We start from the raw sequence: 19,602 nt of genomic DNA, 5'->3' as shown, positions 1-19,602 counted from the left end.
AATCCATGGATGCTCAGGTTCCTTAGACTGTGTAAAATGGCAAAGTACAGTCAGTCCTCGGTATCTGCGGGTCCTACATCTGGATACTGGGGGGCCAACTGTATTCTTATTTTTGTGTTGAGGACCCCCTAAAATGTGCAGTGATAATTAGAATTAAATTTGATTTTCTTTTTTTTCAAATGTAGCCAGCCTATTTCTAGGACTGATCTGTTTTTTACATTCCTCTCGCTGTTCCACTTAACTGGATGATCTTTATTCAGATTACTACCTTTCTGGGATAGAAATTCTTAAATAATTATTGAGTACTTGCTGTGTTCAAAGCAGTTTTTGGGTCTGTGGCAAATTCAAAGAAGTCCTTGCCTTTAGAGAAGCTTTTGTTCCTCCCTATTTACAAATAAAATAGAAACATGTCATCATTTATTAATTATAAGATTGACATGAATATTTAAGATTATAAAAGAAGCTATGTCACAAGGCAAAAAAATTGATGAACTGCTAATGCTTCTTATACTAAGTGTTTTTAGAATTTGGCAAAAGGTGGAAAGATTTTAGGCAAAGCTATATTTTTAAGGGAATATAGAATTTTCTAAACAGGCTGGAGTGGGAAATATGTTGCAGGTAAAGAAAAGGGACTGAGCAAAATTGGAGAGTTGGAAAGGATAAGGGATATTTTGGGAAGTAAATTAGTTTGTATTGAGTTTCTTACAGGGATACAAGAGGGGATATGGATGGAAGTTATATAGGGGGAATTTGTGGGGTTTTAAATCTTGAGCCAAACTGCTTTGGTTTTTATTCTCTAGGTCATTGTTTTTAACCATAAATCATGTGCTCAGATGCAATTGTACCCACAAGTTCACTGTACTACACCAGTTGGAGTAGAGTTGGAGTAGGGATAGGTGACGTAAAGTAACCCTCATACTCAGCTCCCTATGCTTTTTCTTGAGCTTTATGAAATAAGGAACCCCTTAGGGTTCTGTAGAAAATGGATGAAACTCTGTTTATTCTGCATTACTGTTAACCATTGAAAGTTTTTGAGCAAGGCTAAGTCAAGCATATTACTCAGACCATTTGAAAATGGTATTCAAGAAAACTTATTTGGCAGGACAGGTTGAACCACAAGGACTGTTAAATACTTGAGATATGGAGCAGTAAGGTCCTGACCATAATAGAGGGACTACAAAGAAAAGACAGAAGAGACAGATTTCAGTGGCAGAAATGCTCAAGCTGTTAGACAGATTAAATGTGGAGAAGTAAATGAAAAAATCAAAGGGGAATAGAAGTACCGTTGAGCACTGTCTTTGTTAAAGTCTTGGTAGCAGGTTTTATGAAGAAATCATAGAAGACTTTGCTTTTAAGGAGCTATAAACATGATTAAAACAGGAAAGTTGTCTTCTGCGGTTTTGGTCTGTTTTGCATAGACTTAGGGTTCTACCAGAGCAACTATACATACTTTGGGGTTCTGGGTAAGATTTTGTGTGGGTATACACATGAGTTTTAAAAACTTTCCTTGTTATTAAAAAAAAAAAAAAGCCTCTGTTTTAGTTAAGTTTCTTTTAATTCATTTATGTGGAGGAAAAAACTTATTGCTAGTGTGGTAGGCTTCATTCAATAATTGAGTGCTTCCTCTGTGCCAGGCATTGTGCAGTGAACAAGGTAGATTTGGTTGCTGTCTTTAAGAAGATTACAGACAGGAAAGGACATGATTACATTGCAGTCTGTTAGGTTTTGATAAGGTAGCATAGGGTTCAGTAGGAATAGCGAAGAGACTAATCCAACCCAGATTTGGAATTAGATAAAAGTTTTCTTTGGAGGAAGGGTCTTGTAGGCCATGTTTGTTTGGACTTTATCCGTAAGAGTAATAAAAGAATATAGGAGATTTAAAAAAAAAAAAACTTTACTTTTGGGAAAAAATTTTAACTTACAGAGAAGTTGAAAGTATATTACAATCAACTGCCATTATACCCTTTTTATGTATTCACCCATTGTTAGCTTTTTGCCATATTTGCTTTATTTCTCTAGGGGTGTTTTGAAAGAAGCTCTGAAGTAGTGTAGGCAGTGAATTGGAGGAACATGAGATTGGAAACCTAGTTAAGATGCTATTTCATTAATTTATGAGTGAGAAATGGAAACCTGTGATAGAAGTGAATAGAAGAGATTAAATTTCAGTGGTATTTAGGAGTAAAATTTGTCTTAACTTGGATGTTTGAGGAAAGGTGGAAGAAGGAATCGAGGATGGTATCCAGGTTTCTGATTTGAACAGTTGAGTGGATGGGTGTGCCATTCCATTTGTAGAAAAATAATGGAGGAGAAATTTTGTGGGGGAATGATGGGCTCAGTTACGGACATGTTGGTTTGTGGTACCTGTGGGATATTGAAGTGGTGAGACTATGTAGAATAAAAGTTAATAGTATGAGCTCTGGAGCCAGATTACTTGGGTTGCCATCCCACCTTTGCCATTTACCAGCTGTGCAACCTTGGGCAAATAGTGGGGCTTTTCTGTGCCTCTGTTTTCTCTTTTGTTAATTTTGCATGGTCTTGTGATTTTTCTTCAGTAAGCACTCAGCAGTGTGGGTATAGAATGGCTGTCCTGGACTTGCTCCTGAGTTGAGGTTTTACTAGGGAGCTGTATTCAGAATAGTGGGGCAAAGAAATTTTGGATATTGCTAAGACATTGATTAAAGTGATGGACCATATTGTTTAGAGAAGGAAATAAAAGCAGGAGGGTGCTAATATGGAGAAAGGAAGACAGTCAAAAATAGATGTAGAATAACAGTGTATTGTGAGTAATTAGAAGACTGCCGTAGAAAATTGTGGTCACAATGTTTTATTCTAATCAAAGTACTATAATAGTTCTGTTGATGGCAAGGTCCAGAATGTTCCTGTGGGAATTGGTCCCAGAAGCGGGCATGGATGTAAAGTACAAGGAATACCAGGAACTGAGCCTGGAGCGTGAGATGAGTTGTCCTTGGGGAGATCGATATCATCTATGATAATGGAAGGATGGAGATTACTATCTAAATGATTGTTGTTAGAGCAGATTTTTCATGTTTTTGCAAAAATGTTAGAATAAAAAGAGTATATAAAAAAATCACTGACTTGCTAAAAAAGAAATAGGATGTATGTAATACAAGTAGATATATGTGCTTAAAATTTCTTACATTCTTCATGTAATCAACGCGATCTTCTATCTTTCTCTTAGAACTATTGTGTAGGGCCCAGTAACCCAGATTCAAGATGCAAAATAGTTTGGTTTGGTGGTTAAGAAAATAAGACAGTAGCCAAGTAATTATTTTAGTAAAAATTAGAAAGATAATTAACAATACTCAGAGCATGTCATAGGTTTTTTTAAATTAAATACATTGTCTCATTAAATAAAAATGGTATTCAAAAACTTTCCACTCCCTTGTTTGAATTACTTTATGTACTCCTGAATATGGAGGAGGACCGAAGAGTTGTCAGTGGGGAAATTGATGTCATTTTGGATTGGGTTCTGTTATTTGCTAATTGTGTGGACTTGAGCAAGTACTTTTCAACATTAATTCCAAGTGTATCTTGAACTGTAGTTGGTTGGTTCATCAGCTCACTCATTTTATGGTGATTTTGGGATAGGAAAAAAAGTAGGTAAATGAAGAGTGTAGATAATTTCCAAGGTTATGTCAGTTGATTTAATTTCTTTTGCTAAACCTTTGTTTTTGTTATTCTTTTTAAAGAAGTTGTTTAATGGGTAGAAAAATGAGATAACACTTCATTAGAGAGACGTTGATGCACCTTGAAGTTATGAGGAACATTGTAGGGAGAAGGAAGAGAAAGAAAAAAACTAGATAAGTGTCTTCCTCTTTGAATTATTGGAAGTTACCTATATTCCTGGGGTATATTCATATGTTTTTTTCACTATGGGTAAATTTTTAATGGAAAAAATATCCATTTATTTTAAATTTATAGCTAGATTCAAAAAAATCTGTGGTGACTTTAAAACACATAAGGGATTTTACTGAACATCTCAAGCCAGACTTTTATTGAGAAATAACTTCCAGAATTCTAGCAAGCTGATGTAGAACCATAGGGCTTCATGGAATAGTTAATATTATATCCATAATTTATTCTTTTTTTCCCCCCTCCCTAAATAAAGGCAAGGAATGTTTATATTGAGATTAATCTGCTGCCTGTCTTTTAATTACAGTGTTGTTATAGATGGTTGACTTTGTTGAGCTCTTTGAGAACCTTAGTTCTTACTACAACTATAAAACCAAAGCAAAATTTTAAACACAAAGCTGTAGAACTCATAAAATTAGTTTTCATAAAGTGAATTTAATGTGATGTTTTTGTTTAAACCAAACTACTAGTCACAATGTGAATATAATGCTGACTTTAAGGGTGTTTTGATGTGCCTGTACTACAGGTTTTCCCAGAACCTTTCTTTATGTGTTATGAAACCTTCCTTTCTGTGTTGCAATGGAATATCATTTGACCCTAATACACTATTTGCATATTACGTTTTTTTCTGTTTTTAGTAGCCCACAGCAGTTAAAGTGCTAGTACCAATATGGTCTCTAAAATCAAGTAGTGTAGTACTTGATGGATGAGATCATCCAAATGATTGAAAATATGCTCGTATTACATGCCTTTACATTAACATAAAAATGAAAAGACAGAATATGTAAGTTTTCATAGAGGACTTGAAGACCCTTGAGAATGTCCTCCATTTGAGAAACGCTATCATAAATTACAATTTTCCCCACAGTTTTCATAATTCACAGTGCTGTAGTGATGAGGCATTTGGTAGCATGGAGTATTGGAAGGCTGAGCATATACTTTACAGGTTTAGGTTTTTTGTTTTTTTTTTTAAATAAGTTTATTTATTTATTTATTTATTTATAGCTGTGTTGGGTCTTCGTTTCTGTGCGAGGGCTTTCTCCAGTTGCGGCAAGCGGGTGCCATTCTTCATCGCGGTGCGCGGGCCTCTCACTGTCGCGGCCTCTCTTGTTGCGGAGCACAGGCTCCAGACGCGCAGGCTCAGTAATTGTGGCTCACGGGCCTAGTCGCTCCGTGGCATGTGGGATCTTCCCAGACCAGGGCTCGAACCCGTGTCCCCTGCATTGGCAGGCAGATTCTCAACCACTGCGCCACCAGGGAAGCCCAGGTTTAGGTTTTATTTACTTGAAAAAAAAAACTTACTTTACTCAGCCCAATTTTGGGGAGGCATACCCAGTTTCTTTTGAAACAGGCCATACTTTCCTTAAAACCCATATTTACCTTTCTCTATAATTCTTAATAAATCTTCATCTTAAAAATGTTTTAAATTATGAAAGCAATATATATACATGGTAAAGAAATTCGGCAATGTAGAGTGGTATACGTTATCCCTAGTTCTGCTTCCCAGAGTTAGCCACTTCCACTTACTCTTTTTTTTTTTTTTTTTTTTGGCCTTGAGGCTTGTGGGATCTTAGTTCCCGACCAGGGGTTGAACCTCTGCCCCCTGCACTGGAAGTGCGGAGCCCTAACCACCGGACCACCAGGGAATTCCCACTTTCACTTATTCTGATGGTTCCTACCTCTTACCAGTATATGTGTACTGTGCTTATATTTCTTGCTGTCAGTTTCAGTATCTGTTGACTCTTAATATGATGAATTCGACCCACTTAACAAGAATTATTCTAAGTGTTCACATGGTCCTGAATTTATTTGTGTTAACTTAGGGAGCCAGAGTATTTGAGTATTCACAATTTACTTGATTTGTGTCTAGGCTAAATGCAGAAGTTAGCAATGGCTTGTTCAAGAGAAAACAAATGTGAAAAGACAAAAGCAAGAAGGATAAACTTAAGTGAGGTGAAGATACGAGTAATTTCATGTAAAATACACAGTTGATTTAAATAGATCTCTTTATGTGTATAAGTGCTTAAGCTGTATTAAGGGAGAAAGTAGCTTCCTTAACACAATGTATACTCTTCAGTCATTGTCCATTTTTGCTGCCTCAAGGTGAAGATGTGGAAAAAATTTTGGATGAATGGAAGGAATATAAAATGGGAGTGCCAACATATGGTGCAATTATTCTTGATGAGACACTTGAAAATGTGAGTGAGAGTAATAAAAGATTTTTAGTGAAATGGTGATCAGCTGTTTTCATCCTAATATGTTGTTTTTATAATGTTCTGAACTGAGGTTTTAAAAATATACTTAGATTTTTAGTGAGAAAAGGCCAGATTTTGTATATTTCATCTGCATTCTGGGTCTTAATAATTTATACTTGTTGCAGCATGGCTTATTGCAAAGGAATCACTTGATTTTTGAAGAAATACTTTAAAATGGACAGAATGCCTTTCTTCACAGGAAAAGTAATAGTATATTTAGCTTCCTGGAAGATAGTTAACCAAGTAAAATTACTGGTGATAACAGTTACCTGAAGTAAGGAGAAAAGCACTTTTGGCTTTTAGAAAGGAACATGGGAAAGGAAGGCAAGTTTTATTTTTACCTCTGATTGTTTTGTAGGTATTACTGGTTCAGGGGTACCTAGCAAAATCAGGCTGGGGATTTCCAAAAGGAAAAGTAAATAAAGAAGAAGCTCCTCATGATTGTGCTGCTAGAGAGGTGAGTTATTGCAGTTTGAAACAGTAACATTTGGTGGTTATGCTTTGAGTGTGTTTTTTTAGCCATGGAGACTAACTTGTTTGGATCATTTAATCCTCTTTCCAGAACTTGACTGCATGAAGTAACATCTTTTATAATGTAACTGTTGATTCATTTGTCCACATCTATCATTTATTCTTCTCTCATTTGTTTCCATTTTCTTTCATTGTTCATTTTTTATTCTATTATTTAACTTTTTTTTTAGATGATATCTTCTCCACCTTTCCTTTTAGAATTGGATTTGTTATTGGTTAAATATTTTGGCTATTATAACCTTTGTTTTATGTTTATAGTCTTGGCTTCCAGACAAATGCACAATTTGGGCTTTTCTAAGAAATTTATGTTTGTTGCTCAAAACCCACTCTAGTGTCCTCCCACTGCCTATAGGATGAAGTTTAATTAAGTATTGAAACTCCCTCCCCTACCCCCAACGCAAAACTTAGCCATTCCTAAATTTATCTTTCTTTATTCTTAGTCAAAAGAATGAATTCTTTGGTCTCTGAATTTGATTGATTTGTTTCAGCCTCTAAGCTTTTGCATATGTGATTTCCCTACCTGGAAAGTCCTCTCTTCTTCCTGCCTGTTCAAGTCTTATCTAGTTATCTTTCTAGACCCAGCTCAAATTACTCTTTTTCCCTAAAGGACTGCCACCAACTAGCTCTGTATACAGGGCCTGAGTTTCTTTATTTGTAAAATAAGGAAGTTCATTCTTCTTTAAATTCTGTTTTTATTTATTTATTTATTTTTATTTATTTGGTTGCGCCGGGTCTTAGTTGTGGCCGGCGGGCTCCTTAGTTGCGGCTTGCCAGCTCCTTAGTTGCAGCACTTGGGCTCCTTGGTTGTGGCATGCGAACTCTCAGTTACGGCATGCATGTGGGATCTAGTTCCCTGACCAGGGATAGAACCCAGGCCCCTTGCATGGGGAGCACGGAGTCTTAACTGCTGTGCCACCAGGGAAGTCCCTAAATTCTGTTTATTTTAAAATGTAACCAGTCAGCTGTAGCCCACAGTAATCTGAACTTTAATAGCAATTGCTGTCTTTATCATTCGCTTGGCCTTAACTGTATAGTACCTTGTGATATATTGTATACTGTATTCTTATTTATTAGTTCCTAATCATTTATAACATTACACCTTGTCCTTGACATTTGAGAAGTTGAGCTATGAGGAAGTATGATAAAATGGAAAGAGAACTGGCCTAGGAGTTGAAAGGTTTTTGTTCTAGTACAGTTTTAGTATATGTTGTTCAGTAGCCTAGAGACTTTGGGCAAGTCTCTGTAAGACATAAAATTTTTTTAAATTAATTTTATTTTTTTGCCTGCGTTGGGTCTTAGTTGCGGCACGCGGGATCTTCATTGAGGCATGTGTGATCTTTTTTTTGTTGTGTGCTGGCTTCTCTCTAGTTATGGCGTGCAGGTTTTCTCTTCTCTAGTTGAGGTGCCCGGGCTCAGTGGTTGTGGCACGCGGGCTTAGTTTCCCCGTGGCATGTGGGATCTTAGTTCCCCGACCAGGGATTGAACCCGTGTCCCCTGCATTGGAAGGCGGATTCTTTACCACTGGACCACCAGGGAAGTCCCAGATATAACTAGAAACAAGATCTTCATAACTAGAAGTGATATCTTTAGAATCTAAGCTGGTGGTGATTGAATTTTGAGATTTTTTTTTTTTGAGATGGCAGTATGTATTTTGTGACATATTTTATATGGATCTCTTGCCTTATTTATTTTTTGACTCATTGTTTTCCTGCGGCAGTGTTCACTGCCTCATTTAAGTTTGGGTATAATTATTAGTGAGGGATAATAGTTAAAATTCTTATAAACCACTAGTGGTTATTTACTGTAGAAAAACTAAGTAGTTATTTACTTTGGAGTAAGATTTTCAAAATGGTTGAAAATTGCTGCATTTTAAATTGAGTATGGAACAACTTATCTAAGCAAGTATTTGCAACAGCGTATAGAGAAAGCTTTTATGTACAAGTAGGTGAAGGTTTATGCCCACCCTTTAAAATCGAAAGCTATTTAGGAAGCAGATGAGGAATTGCCACATCCTCTAAGAGCTTTTCCTTTCTTTTCTGTAGATGGCAGGAGATGAAACAGAGTACTTGTAAAGTCTTCCCTTTTTATGCCTTCAATTTTTGTAGTCATCTTGCTTATAAGGAAGGACAAAATGGGAACCATAGCATCCTACTTAGAGGAATTGATCTGTAGATCTTAAACATGGAGTTAGACTAGTCCTACAGTAGTGAGATAGTTGTCCAGGTCCAGAAAAGATAATAACTGGAATAACAGAAATTTAGGCTAAATTGTGTGAAATGAGCTGTCTCTGTAATTGGATCTTCTTGGAGGAATCAAATACCTAACCTTGGAAAAACTGAAGAATGACCCTAGACCCAAGAGTGCTGGAAACCTCCATCTGATGAGTTTTATGCACTGTATTATAAAGAGTCAGGATGATGCAGAAATAGGATATTTAGGGTAAAAGAGTAAGTTAACCTGTGAACTGCGACAGTTTTCACTTTGGTTTATCTTGTTTGTTCTCTGCTCTGGGATACTAAGATAAAAAGTTGTCCTATCTATGTGGTGCTGATTTCAGTAATGACTGTGGATCACTGTAATTTGTAAGAAAGTAAATAAAATTTATTCTTGGAGCGATGGGAAGTGGGAGAATGGAGTGGGGATTGTAAGATCTAAAGAGAATCCTGTGGGGAAAGATACAACCATTATGGGAAATTGTTATCTCCATTTTACAGGTGGGGGTAACTGAAACAGAGCAGTTTAGTAACATGCTCACGGTCTTACGGTAAGCAGCAAAACAGAGATATTTGGGTATTTGGGTTCTGGAGTTCATGTTCTTGACTGCTATATAGGCAGTTAAGGAATATTTGTAAATGGGTGAGAATTTCTAAACACACACAGATGAAAACAGAAGGAATTTGTGATTTTTAAGTACATCTATCTATCTCCTAATAACATTTACCTTTCTGTAGGATCAATATGAATTTTTTCCCCCTGTTTTAGAGTTTTTGTCTTGCTCTGAGGAAAGCACAAGCATACTTAGGAACCGCAGTCCTTTAATTTCAGGGAAAAAAATGTTCCCTTTGATAATAAGAATTAATCCTAACTTCTAACCTTTCTGATCTAAATAATAGTCTCTTTTAGCTGATAAAGGAACTTGTCAAAAAAGGTTTAACGTTAATTTCTGTAAATTTTGAGGCTAGAAGTTTTAAAGGCAAGTCTTTTGACTTTTATTCCTGATTTTTAAGTGAATACTTTTTTCATAAAGAGAAAAGTTTTGGGATTAAGGTGGAGCATTTCTGTATTAGTCCACTCAGGCTGCCATAACAAAATACCACAGACTGGGTGGCTTAAACAATAGAAATTTATTTTCTACTGCTCTGGAGGCTGGGAGGTCTAAGATCAAGCTGCCTGCTGATTGGCTTCTTGGTGAGGACTCTGATCCTGGCTTGCAGTTGGCTGCCTTTTCTCTGCATGCTCATGTGGGCTTTGCCGGATGCCTGTGTGAGTGCCCCGAGAGCTAGTGTGCTAGCATCTCCTCTTTTTCATAAGGGCACTAGCCCTATCGGATTAGAGCCCCACCCATATGACCTCGTTTAACCTGTAACACCTCCTCAGAGGCCCTATCTCCAAATACAGTCATATTGGGGGTTAGGCCTTCAACATAAGAATTTTGGAGGGTTCAATCCATAGTAGTTGCCATTTTTGAGTGATGAAGTATTCAACTAGCAGTGCTAGAGTTGCAGTGTATCCTTCTGCCACTTGGTGGTACTGCAGTATAATAAAAGCAACACTGTTTGAGGGAGGGGCGAACCACCAGTGTCTTAGTTGAAAACCAGATTGTTATTCCATTTATAGGAGTTTATGTTAATATTACATTTTTTCTTTTCATTTTCACTTGTATTAACATATATGGAGAGGTGTTGCCCTCATTTTCTAGCTACCATTAGTTAGACTTAGGTTGATGTCTTAAGCACTTTTTCTCTTGTTTTTAAGTTACTCAGTTCTTCCATGGATGCTTAGCTTTATTTTAGGTTGCTTAATAACATTTTAATTTGGTTTATTATAATTATATTACGGTTATTTCACCATGTATGGCTGTATAGAGGTGTTTTGTTATGCTACAGCAGAATTTGACACATCCTGTAATGGCTGTGTTTGTGGACCGAGCTAAAAGAAGCAGTGGCAAGCAGGCTTCTCAGGGAGAAGGTATGAATAATGGTCAATAGAAAGCTAAGGGCCATCTCACTTATTAATTTCCAGTCTTCTCTTTGACCTCTTGGTTCACCTTTGTTAACTGGGTTATTTCTGATCACTTTTTTAAAAAATTAATTAATTAATTTGTTTGTTTATTTTTGGCTGCATTGGGTCTTCGATGTTGGGTCTTCATTGCTGCACGCGAGCTTTCTCTAGTTGCAGTGAGCGGGGGCTACTCTTCGTTGCTGTGCGTGGGCTTCTCATTGCGGTGGCTTCTCTTGTAGAGCTCGGGCTCTAGGCGCACGGGCTTCAGTAGTTGCGGCACATGGGCTCAGTAGTTGTGGCTCGCGGACTCTAGAGCACAGGCTCAGTAGTTGTGGCTCACGGGCTTAGTTGCTCCGCGGCATGTGGGATTTTCCCGGACCAGGGCTCGAACCCGTGTCCCCTGCATTGGCAGGTGGATTCTCAACCACTGCGCCACCAGGGAGGTCCCTATTTCTGATCACTTGTATTCAGTGAAGTAGATTTAGGACAGGGATATGAAAAATGTTTTCTAGATATTATTGAAAGGCTATATTAGGATAACCTTAGTATATTTTTGTTATCAGTTGCGGTGAAACACCAACTGTTTTTGAGAACAAGGAATACTTGACAGTTCACTTGTGGTTTCAGGATTTCATATTGTTGCTTATTATTTGTCAGAACAACATATTTTATTCTAATAAAGCTTACTTTAATATATGCATTTATGTGATTTAATCTTGATGGAATTTGTACAGAGGAACTATTGGTTTATTCTACCTCTTGTAGGCTTATAGGACATAGATTTTACCCAGAGGATTTCATTGTCTATGCTGGTGTTCTTTGGGTGGCACATTTCTTTACTCTTATGTAGAGATTTTTATCTGATGTCATTTGAGATATTAGTCCTATTCCATGTGCCAGGAACATTAAGTCTGTATTATAATACAGGAATGGATTTGATACACAGAGGTATGGTATTAAAATTTTTATATTTGTTGTCTATACATGTAAGTGAGCTATTAAAATTTTTTCCTGGTAAATATTTGTTGAGAATGAATACCTAATTTTAGAGGTAAATCAGTCTATCACTTTTAGAATTAAGAGGTCTGTCACTATATTATGTTTATTCTAAGTTTAGTTGTACAGGGTTTCAAGCTGCCTTTGTTAAACTAGGCTGATGGCCTCATGTTGTACCATTTCCTCTCATATAATTCTTCAGCTGTAGCCATTCCCAGCTATCTGAATGGAATGTCTTTTTCTTTTTGTCTATCTGGCAAACTTCTGTTCATCTTTCAAGTCCTAGCTCAAGCGTATCCAGCAGAATAGGATGCTGCCCATGACAGCCTTCCGGAGGTGACCACCCCAACTCACAACCACACCTTACTTATAACTAAGGCTGAGTTAGGCACCCTGATTCTGTACTCCCATAGCACCCACCTACCTTTTGGCACGTATATCATATTGCAGTTATCATTTCTTTTTTAGATGGAACTCTTTAAAGAGCAGCACTTGCTTTATTCATTTCTGAAGTCAGTGCCTAGGATGGTACCTGCCACTTACTAAGCACATAGGATATATTTGAATGAATGCACTAGAAAAACCTGAACATTAATTACATGTTACTCTTTAAAATTGTGTTACTATTGAGAGAATTTCAAGTATAGAGAAAAATAGTAAGAATAATATAAAGAATAGATTCACCTGGTAATATTTTGCCATATTTGCTTTATTACTTTTGATACATGTGGGTGAATGGTTTTTATTATTATTGCTAAATACTTTAGGAGTAAATTGCAGACAAAATGCCCCTTAACCCCTTATTATTTATGCATGTAAATTTTAAGAAGTGGGAAGTTCTCTTATATAATCACAGTGTAATTATCAAATTCAGGAGTGGGACATTGATAGGTTCTGTTATCTAACGGACAATTCATATTCATATTTACTAGTTGATCCATTATGGTCCTTTTCTGCAGTTTCCACCCCCTCCTCCATCCAGGATCCTATCCAGGCTCATGCACTGTATTTGCATTTAATTCTTATGTTTTCAGTCTCTAATCTGAAACAGCCCCTCAGTCCTCCAATACTTGTTTTAGTAAGCATGTATTCAGTTAGATTCTGTTTGGTAACAGGCTCTGCTCGCAAGGAACTTAGAATATACAGTTTACCTTTAGCATAGTTTGTAATTATTATACAGACATACGTGACTGGTATGTATACTAATTTCTGATTTTAAGGTATTGTTCAAAGAAGGTAGTTAAAGGGAATAACTGTAAAAATAGAATTAAGAACTATATAAAGTTATTTTAAAACTTTTTTTGTTGGAGGATAAGAACATAAAATACACTAATCTTAACAGGTTATTCATTTTTCTATATGTATATACCTGTGAAACCACCACCTAGGTCAAAGAATATTTCTAGCACCTCAGAAGATTCTTTCCTGCCCCTTCTTAATCAATGCCTACTTTTCCCCACATTTCCTGAAAGGAACCACTATCTTGACTTCTATCACCATTGATTAGTTTTGCCCGTTCTTGAGCTTCATATAATTAGGATTTTGCAATAGTTATTCTTTGTGTTTTATGTCTTTGGCTCAGTATAATGCCTGTGAGATTCATCTATGTTGTTGTGTATATTAGCAGTTGGTCCTTTTTAATTGCTCTTTGTAATATTCCAGTGTACAAATATAACACAGTTTATCCATTCTCTTATGCATTGGATTGTATCCAGTTTTTGGCTATTCAGAATAAAACTGCCGTAAATATTCTTGTACATGTCCTTTGAGGAAAATAAGCCTTCATTTCTCTAGGAGTGGAATTATTGAGTCATAGGGAAGTTGCATATCTACTGCCAATGGTTTTCCAGGTGGTTGAACCAATTTACATTCCCACCACCCGCATATGAGAGTTCTAGTTGTCCTGACCTACAGATAGAATTACCAATTAAAAAATTTTTATCCCATGTCCATGGAGTGCGAGAATTAATATTGTTAAAATGTCATTACTGCCAAAAACCATCTCTAGATTCAGTGTGATCCCTATCAAGATTTCAACGACATTATTTTTACAGAATGAGAAAAGAAATTCTAAAATGTATATAGAACCACAAAAGACTCCGAATAGCCAAAGCTATCCTGAGAAAGAAGAACAAAGTGGAAGGCATCACACTGCCTGATTTCAAGCTATACTATAAAGCTATAGTAATTAAAACAGTATGGCACTGGTATAAAAACAGACAAATATATAGATCAATGGAATAGAACTGAGATGCCAGAAATAAACCCACACATATATGGTCAGCTAGTATTTGAAGAGGGAGCCAAGAAAACTCAATGGAGAAAAGAAGTCTCTTCAGTAAATGGTGCTGGGGAAATTGGATATTCCCATGTAAAAGAATGAAACGAGACCCCTGTCTTACACCACTCACAGAAATTAACTTGAAATGGATTAAAGACTTAAATTTAAATGTAAGACCTGGAACTATAAAACTCCTAGAAGAAAACAGGATAAAAACTCCTTGACATGGGTCTTGGCAATGACTTTTTGACTATGACACCAAAAGCAGAAGCACCAAAATAAGCAAGTGCGACTACATCAACCCAAAAGCTTCTGTACAGCAAGAGAAACAGTCAACAAAGTAGAAAGACAGCCTACGGAATGGAAGAAAATACTCGCAAACCATATATTTGATAAGGGGTTAATAGCTAAAATGTATAAAGAACTCATACAACTCAACAAATAATTGAATTAAAAAATAGGCAAAAGACCTGAATATACATTTTTCCAAAGAAGATAGAGGAATGGCTAATGGAATGGAAGATAGAGGTATGTGAAAAGATGCTCAACATCACTAGGTTATTAGGCAAATACACATCAAAACCACAATGAGATATCTCTTATGCCTGTTAGAATGGCATCCTTAAAAAGACAGACGAATGTGGAGAAAAGGGATCCCTTGTTCACTGTTACTGAGATTGTAAACTGGTACAGCCACTATGCAAAACTGTATGGAGGATCCTCAAAAAATTAAATTACAACTACCATATGATCCACCAATTCCACTAGGGAATATATCCAAAGGAAATGAAAATGCTAACTTGAAAAGGTATCTGCATTCTTATGTTCATAGCAGCATTGTTTACAACAGCCAAGACATGGAAACAACCTAAGTGTTCATCAGTGAATGGTTAAAGAAGATGTGGTATGTTATATTCACAATGGAATATATTTCAGCTGTTAAAAAAAAAAGAAAAGAATCCTGCCATTTGCGCTATGGATGGACATTGAGAGCATTATGCAGAATGAAATAAGTCAGACAAAGACAGGTACTGTATGGTCTCACTTATATGTGGAATCTGAAAAAACAAAACTCATAGAGGGAGAGATCAGATTTGTGGTTATCAGAGGGTGTGTGCATGTAGAGGAGAATTGTAGGAAGGTGGGCAAAAGGCACAAACTGAGTTAGAAGATAAATAAGTACTAGGGATGCAGTGAACAACATGATGACTATAGTTAACACTGCCTGTATGATATGTATGAAAGTTGCTCAGAGAGTAGATCCTAAGAGTTCTCATTACAATGAAAAAAAAATCTTTTTTTTTTTTGTTCTTTTTATCGTATGTATATGAGATGATGAATGCTAACTAAACTTACTTGGAGTAATCATTTCACAGTATATGTAAGTCAAACCGTTAAGCTGTACACCTTAAACTTAAGCAATAATATATATCAATTATATCAGTAAAACTGGGAAAAATTTTATGGTCATTCCTCAATATATACAAAAAGTTAATTATTATGTTGTATATCTGAAGTTAATATAATGTTAATTATATCTCAGTTTTAAAAAATTTTAGCCATTCTCATGGGAATGTAATGGTCTGTCATTGTGCTTCTGATTTATATTTCTCTGAAGTCTAATGATGTTGACCACATTGTCATATTCTTATTGGCCATTTGAATGTCCTCTTTTATTAAGTACCCACTTACATGTTACCCGTTTTTTAAAAAAGTTGGTTTACTTGTCCTGTGGATATATAGGACTTTTTAATATAGTCTGGATTTGAGTGTATTGTGAATGTCTTCTGGTTTGTCTTCCCTTTTGACCTTCTTAATGAAAACTTTGAAGAGAAACAATTTTATGTCAATGATGTGTAAACTTTCAGGTAAACCAGTCCTAATTGTTACAGTTATAAATCTAATATCCATCCCGATTGATTTACAATTAAAAAAAATGTTTTTAAGCTATGTCTGAAGCAGTAGAGTAGGGTAGACCTTAGTTGCAAAGAAAAGGAAAACCAGAGTATCTGGACTTTCACTCCAGATAGCATACATGAGTTGTGAAATAAATCCACAATTGCTGGTTTAATTACATTGTCTTATGTATATAAATGTTAAGATTTGGGGATGTGGGAAACTACGAAATCTCTATCACTGAGGCTTCAGAATTTTATTCTGTCCAAGAAGGGGAAGGGATATAGATATACATATATCTGATTCACTTCATTGTACAGCAGAAACTAACACAACATTGTAAAGCAATTTTACTCCAATTAAAAAAAATTCCTTAAAAAAAACCAAAACCTGTAGTGGTTCAGCCACAAGAAAAAAAAAAAAAGAATTTTATTTTGGAATTTTATTTGGAAAAGAACACTTTTTTTCTTTTTGGTAGCATATCTGTATTTCTGTTCCCACTCTGTCATTTCCAGAAGTAGGAAATACAAATAATGTCTGTTTTTTCTATATACCATAGAGCAGTTTTCAAGTAAGTATATTCACCTAGTTCTTAAAATTAGGAAAAGGTTTAGCATAATTGGGAGTATACAGAAATGAGTTAGGTGTCGTAGAGGAGCTTAAATTGGGAGTTACAGTCTACACATGTTTGAGACAAGTATAGATGTGCCCTTATTGAGGGAGGTAGAAAGATATACCTTTCTCTCGTCAGATGTACTGGCAAGAGAAAGAGGGAAGAGACCAAAAAAAAAAATGGATAGAAATAGCTCCTTCACACCCATACCTTGTAAGAGATTCAGGCCTGTGCATGTTCTCTCCCACTGATTGGTTAGAATGTGCTGAAACTAGAGGGAAGAGGAGGAACGAACTCCAGTGTAAAAGATGCACACCAGTTACTAGACACTAAAGCTCCAAAGCCTTCTTCATTTGGGGGTGAAGTGGGGAAGGACTTTGTCAGAGAACACAAATGTTATCTGAAGGAGAACTTTAAGGCTAGAGGATACCAGTGGTTTTTAAATTTTAAGCAGAAGCCCGGGATTTTAATCAAATTAAGGATGGGTCCTCTGGCTGAAGGAAAAGGTGAGGGTTAGATGTGACATTTTATTCCTGAGATTTACGCTCCCGTAGTCCTTGAGGCACGGTGAGGAAAGGCAGTTTTAGAACCATTAATCCACTTCACTAGTTCTCATTTTTCGTACATTTACAACACCTCCCCACACACACACGTGCAAATGTGGTTGTAGCTATACTCTTGGAATCTGTCCACTTAAATATTAGTATTAATCACATTCCGTTTTCATGTTTGAGAAATGATTTTCTTTGTGAAAGACGGGGGCTCCCAACCCCTGGGCCACGGAATGGAACCGGTCAGCGGCCTGTTAGGAACCAGGCTGCACAGCAGGAGGTGAGCAGCGCCCACCCCACCCCGCAGCCCAAAAATTGTCTTCCACGAAACCAGCCGCTGGTGTAAGACCATTTTCATTCTGTAGCTTGGTATACATGTAGATTTGTGGTTGCTGTGAATAAAATCCATATGGAGTTCCCAGTGACTTCCCACAGAGTGGGAACCACTGATGTGTTCTAACATCGTAAGGGTTCTGGACCCAATTATAGTGTGTGTGTGTGTGTGTGTGTGTGTGTGTGTGTGTGTGTAGGGGGTGTTTCCCTACACCAGCAGGCAAGTTTTGGACATCAGCTGGGTGTCCTACAATTCAACTCAATTCTGACACTATCTACCTGGAGATGGCATCACATTCCACAGGTTAAGGGCTCAGTCCCACAAGACTCTCCTTTGCTTCAGATGCCAATCGCAAGTCCAAGTTGTCATTTGTGCTTCTGACCTCCTCCTTGGGTTTTATTAATTTGCTAGAGTGATTCGCAGAATTCAGGAACATTTTTCTTAGTAGATTATCAATTTATTGTAATAAAAGGATATAACTCAGAAATAGCCAAATGGAAGACATAAATACATAGGGCAAGATATGGGGAAAGGGCAAGGAGCTTTCACGCTCTCTTCTAGGGCACTGCTATGCCCAAATCTTCATGTGTTCACCAAACCAGAAACTCTCCTTTTGGGTTTTTAGGGGGGGCTTCATTTCATAGTCATGATTGATTAAATCATTGGCCATTAGCGATTGAGCTCAATCCCTGGAGGTGTGGGGGAGGAGGGGCTGAAAGTTCCAGCCCTCTTAATCACCTGGCCACCAGCTTCAATCCTTAGGTGGGCTTCCTAAGTCACCTAATTAACATAACAAAAAGACACTTTTGCTTTCGTCACTTAAGACATTCCAAGGGTTTTAGGAGATCTTGTACCAGAAAGGGGGACAGTGACCAAATATATATTATTGTAAGTCACAATTTCCCACGTTACCCTTCACTGAATAGGTGAAGAAACTTAGGCTCAGGTATGCAAGGAGGTTTTTCCATAGTGAACAGTTCAACAGAGGCACAGCTAGAACTAGACCCTGAAATATTCTGACTTTTTCCTTAGTGGTTTTTAAATAAATGAATGAATGTATGTATGTATGGCTGCATTGGGTCTTTGTTGCTGCGTGTGGGCTTGTCTCTAGTTGCGGCGAGTGGGGACCACTCTTCGTTGCGGTGCGCCGGCTTCTCATTGGGGTGGCTTCTCTTTGTTGCAGAGCTCGGGCTCTAGGCACGCTGGCTTGATTAGTTGTGGCATGTGGGCTCAGTAGTTGTGGCATACGGGCTTAGTTGCTCCGCAGCACGTGGGAATCTTCCCGGACCAGGGCTCAAACCCGTGTCCCCTGCATTGGCAGGCAGATTCTTAACTACTGCGCCACCAGGGAAGTCCCAAATTTTTGTCTTTGATATAAACAAATTTTAATGAACTGAAGGTCTAACAGCGAAACTTGAAAATCATCATCCAAATTTGTTATTTCCAGGTCTTTGAAGAAACTGGTTTTGATATTAAAGATTATATTTGTAAGGATGATTACATTGAACTTCGAATCAATGACCAGCTTGCTCGTTTGTACATCATTCCAGGAATTCCAAAAGATACCAAATTTAACCCAAAAACCAGAAGAGAAATTCGGGTATGTGTATTTTTAGATTGCTGGACAGTATCCCAATTAAATGATGTAGGAAATTGCTTTTAGAAACTCTTTGATAATAAATAACTAACAAAATGAATTATTTTCTTGTGTTTCAGAACATTGAGTGGTTCTCCATTGAGAAATTGCCCTGTCATAGAAATGATATGACCCCAAAATCCAAACTTGGTTTGGCACCAAACAAATTTTTTATGGCCATTCCTTTTATCAGGTATGTTCGTATTTCTTTAAATACAAAACTTCATAAATTCTGATGGTGAGTTTCTTTACATAGCCAAGTTTTAAAATTGAATTCTTAATGTTTCCATAGACCATTAAGGGACTGGCTTTCTCGAAGATTTGGCGATTCCTCAGATAGCGACAATGGATTTTCCTCAGCTGGTAGCACACCAGCTAAACCCACTGTGGAAAAATTGAGGTAAAGAAATATATG

The 19,602-nt window shown here is 37.0% G+C and overlaps 1 protein-coding gene across 2 annotated transcripts in view; it reads left to right on the top strand.

The window, feature by feature from the left end:
- Window positions 1-19,602, top strand: part of DCP2 (decapping mRNA 2) — a 51,643-nt gene that overhangs the window by 13,440 nt on the left and 18,601 nt on the right. Inside the window, exons 3-7 of one of the 2 annotated variants that reach the window (XM_036845624.1) lie at window positions 5,944-6,071; window positions 6,487-6,585; window positions 18,999-19,151; window positions 19,268-19,380; window positions 19,480-19,587. In XM_036845624.1, the coding sequence (XP_036701519.1) occupies window positions 5,944-6,071; window positions 6,487-6,585; window positions 18,999-19,151; window positions 19,268-19,380; window positions 19,480-19,587 (601 nt within the window). The remainder of the gene's footprint in view (window positions 1-5,943; window positions 6,072-6,486; window positions 6,586-18,998; window positions 19,152-19,267; window positions 19,381-19,479; window positions 19,588-19,602) is intronic. The other variant, XM_036845625.1, reaches the window with a different exon arrangement.

This window comes from Balaenoptera musculus, chromosome 3 (assembly GCF_009873245.2).
Source record: "Balaenoptera musculus isolate JJ_BM4_2016_0621 chromosome 3, mBalMus1.pri.v3, whole genome shotgun sequence".
In the NCBI taxonomy this organism is placed as follows: Eukaryota; Metazoa; Chordata; class Mammalia; order Artiodactyla; family Balaenopteridae; genus Balaenoptera; species Balaenoptera musculus.
This window is presented reverse-complemented; position numbering and strand designations above follow the sequence as displayed.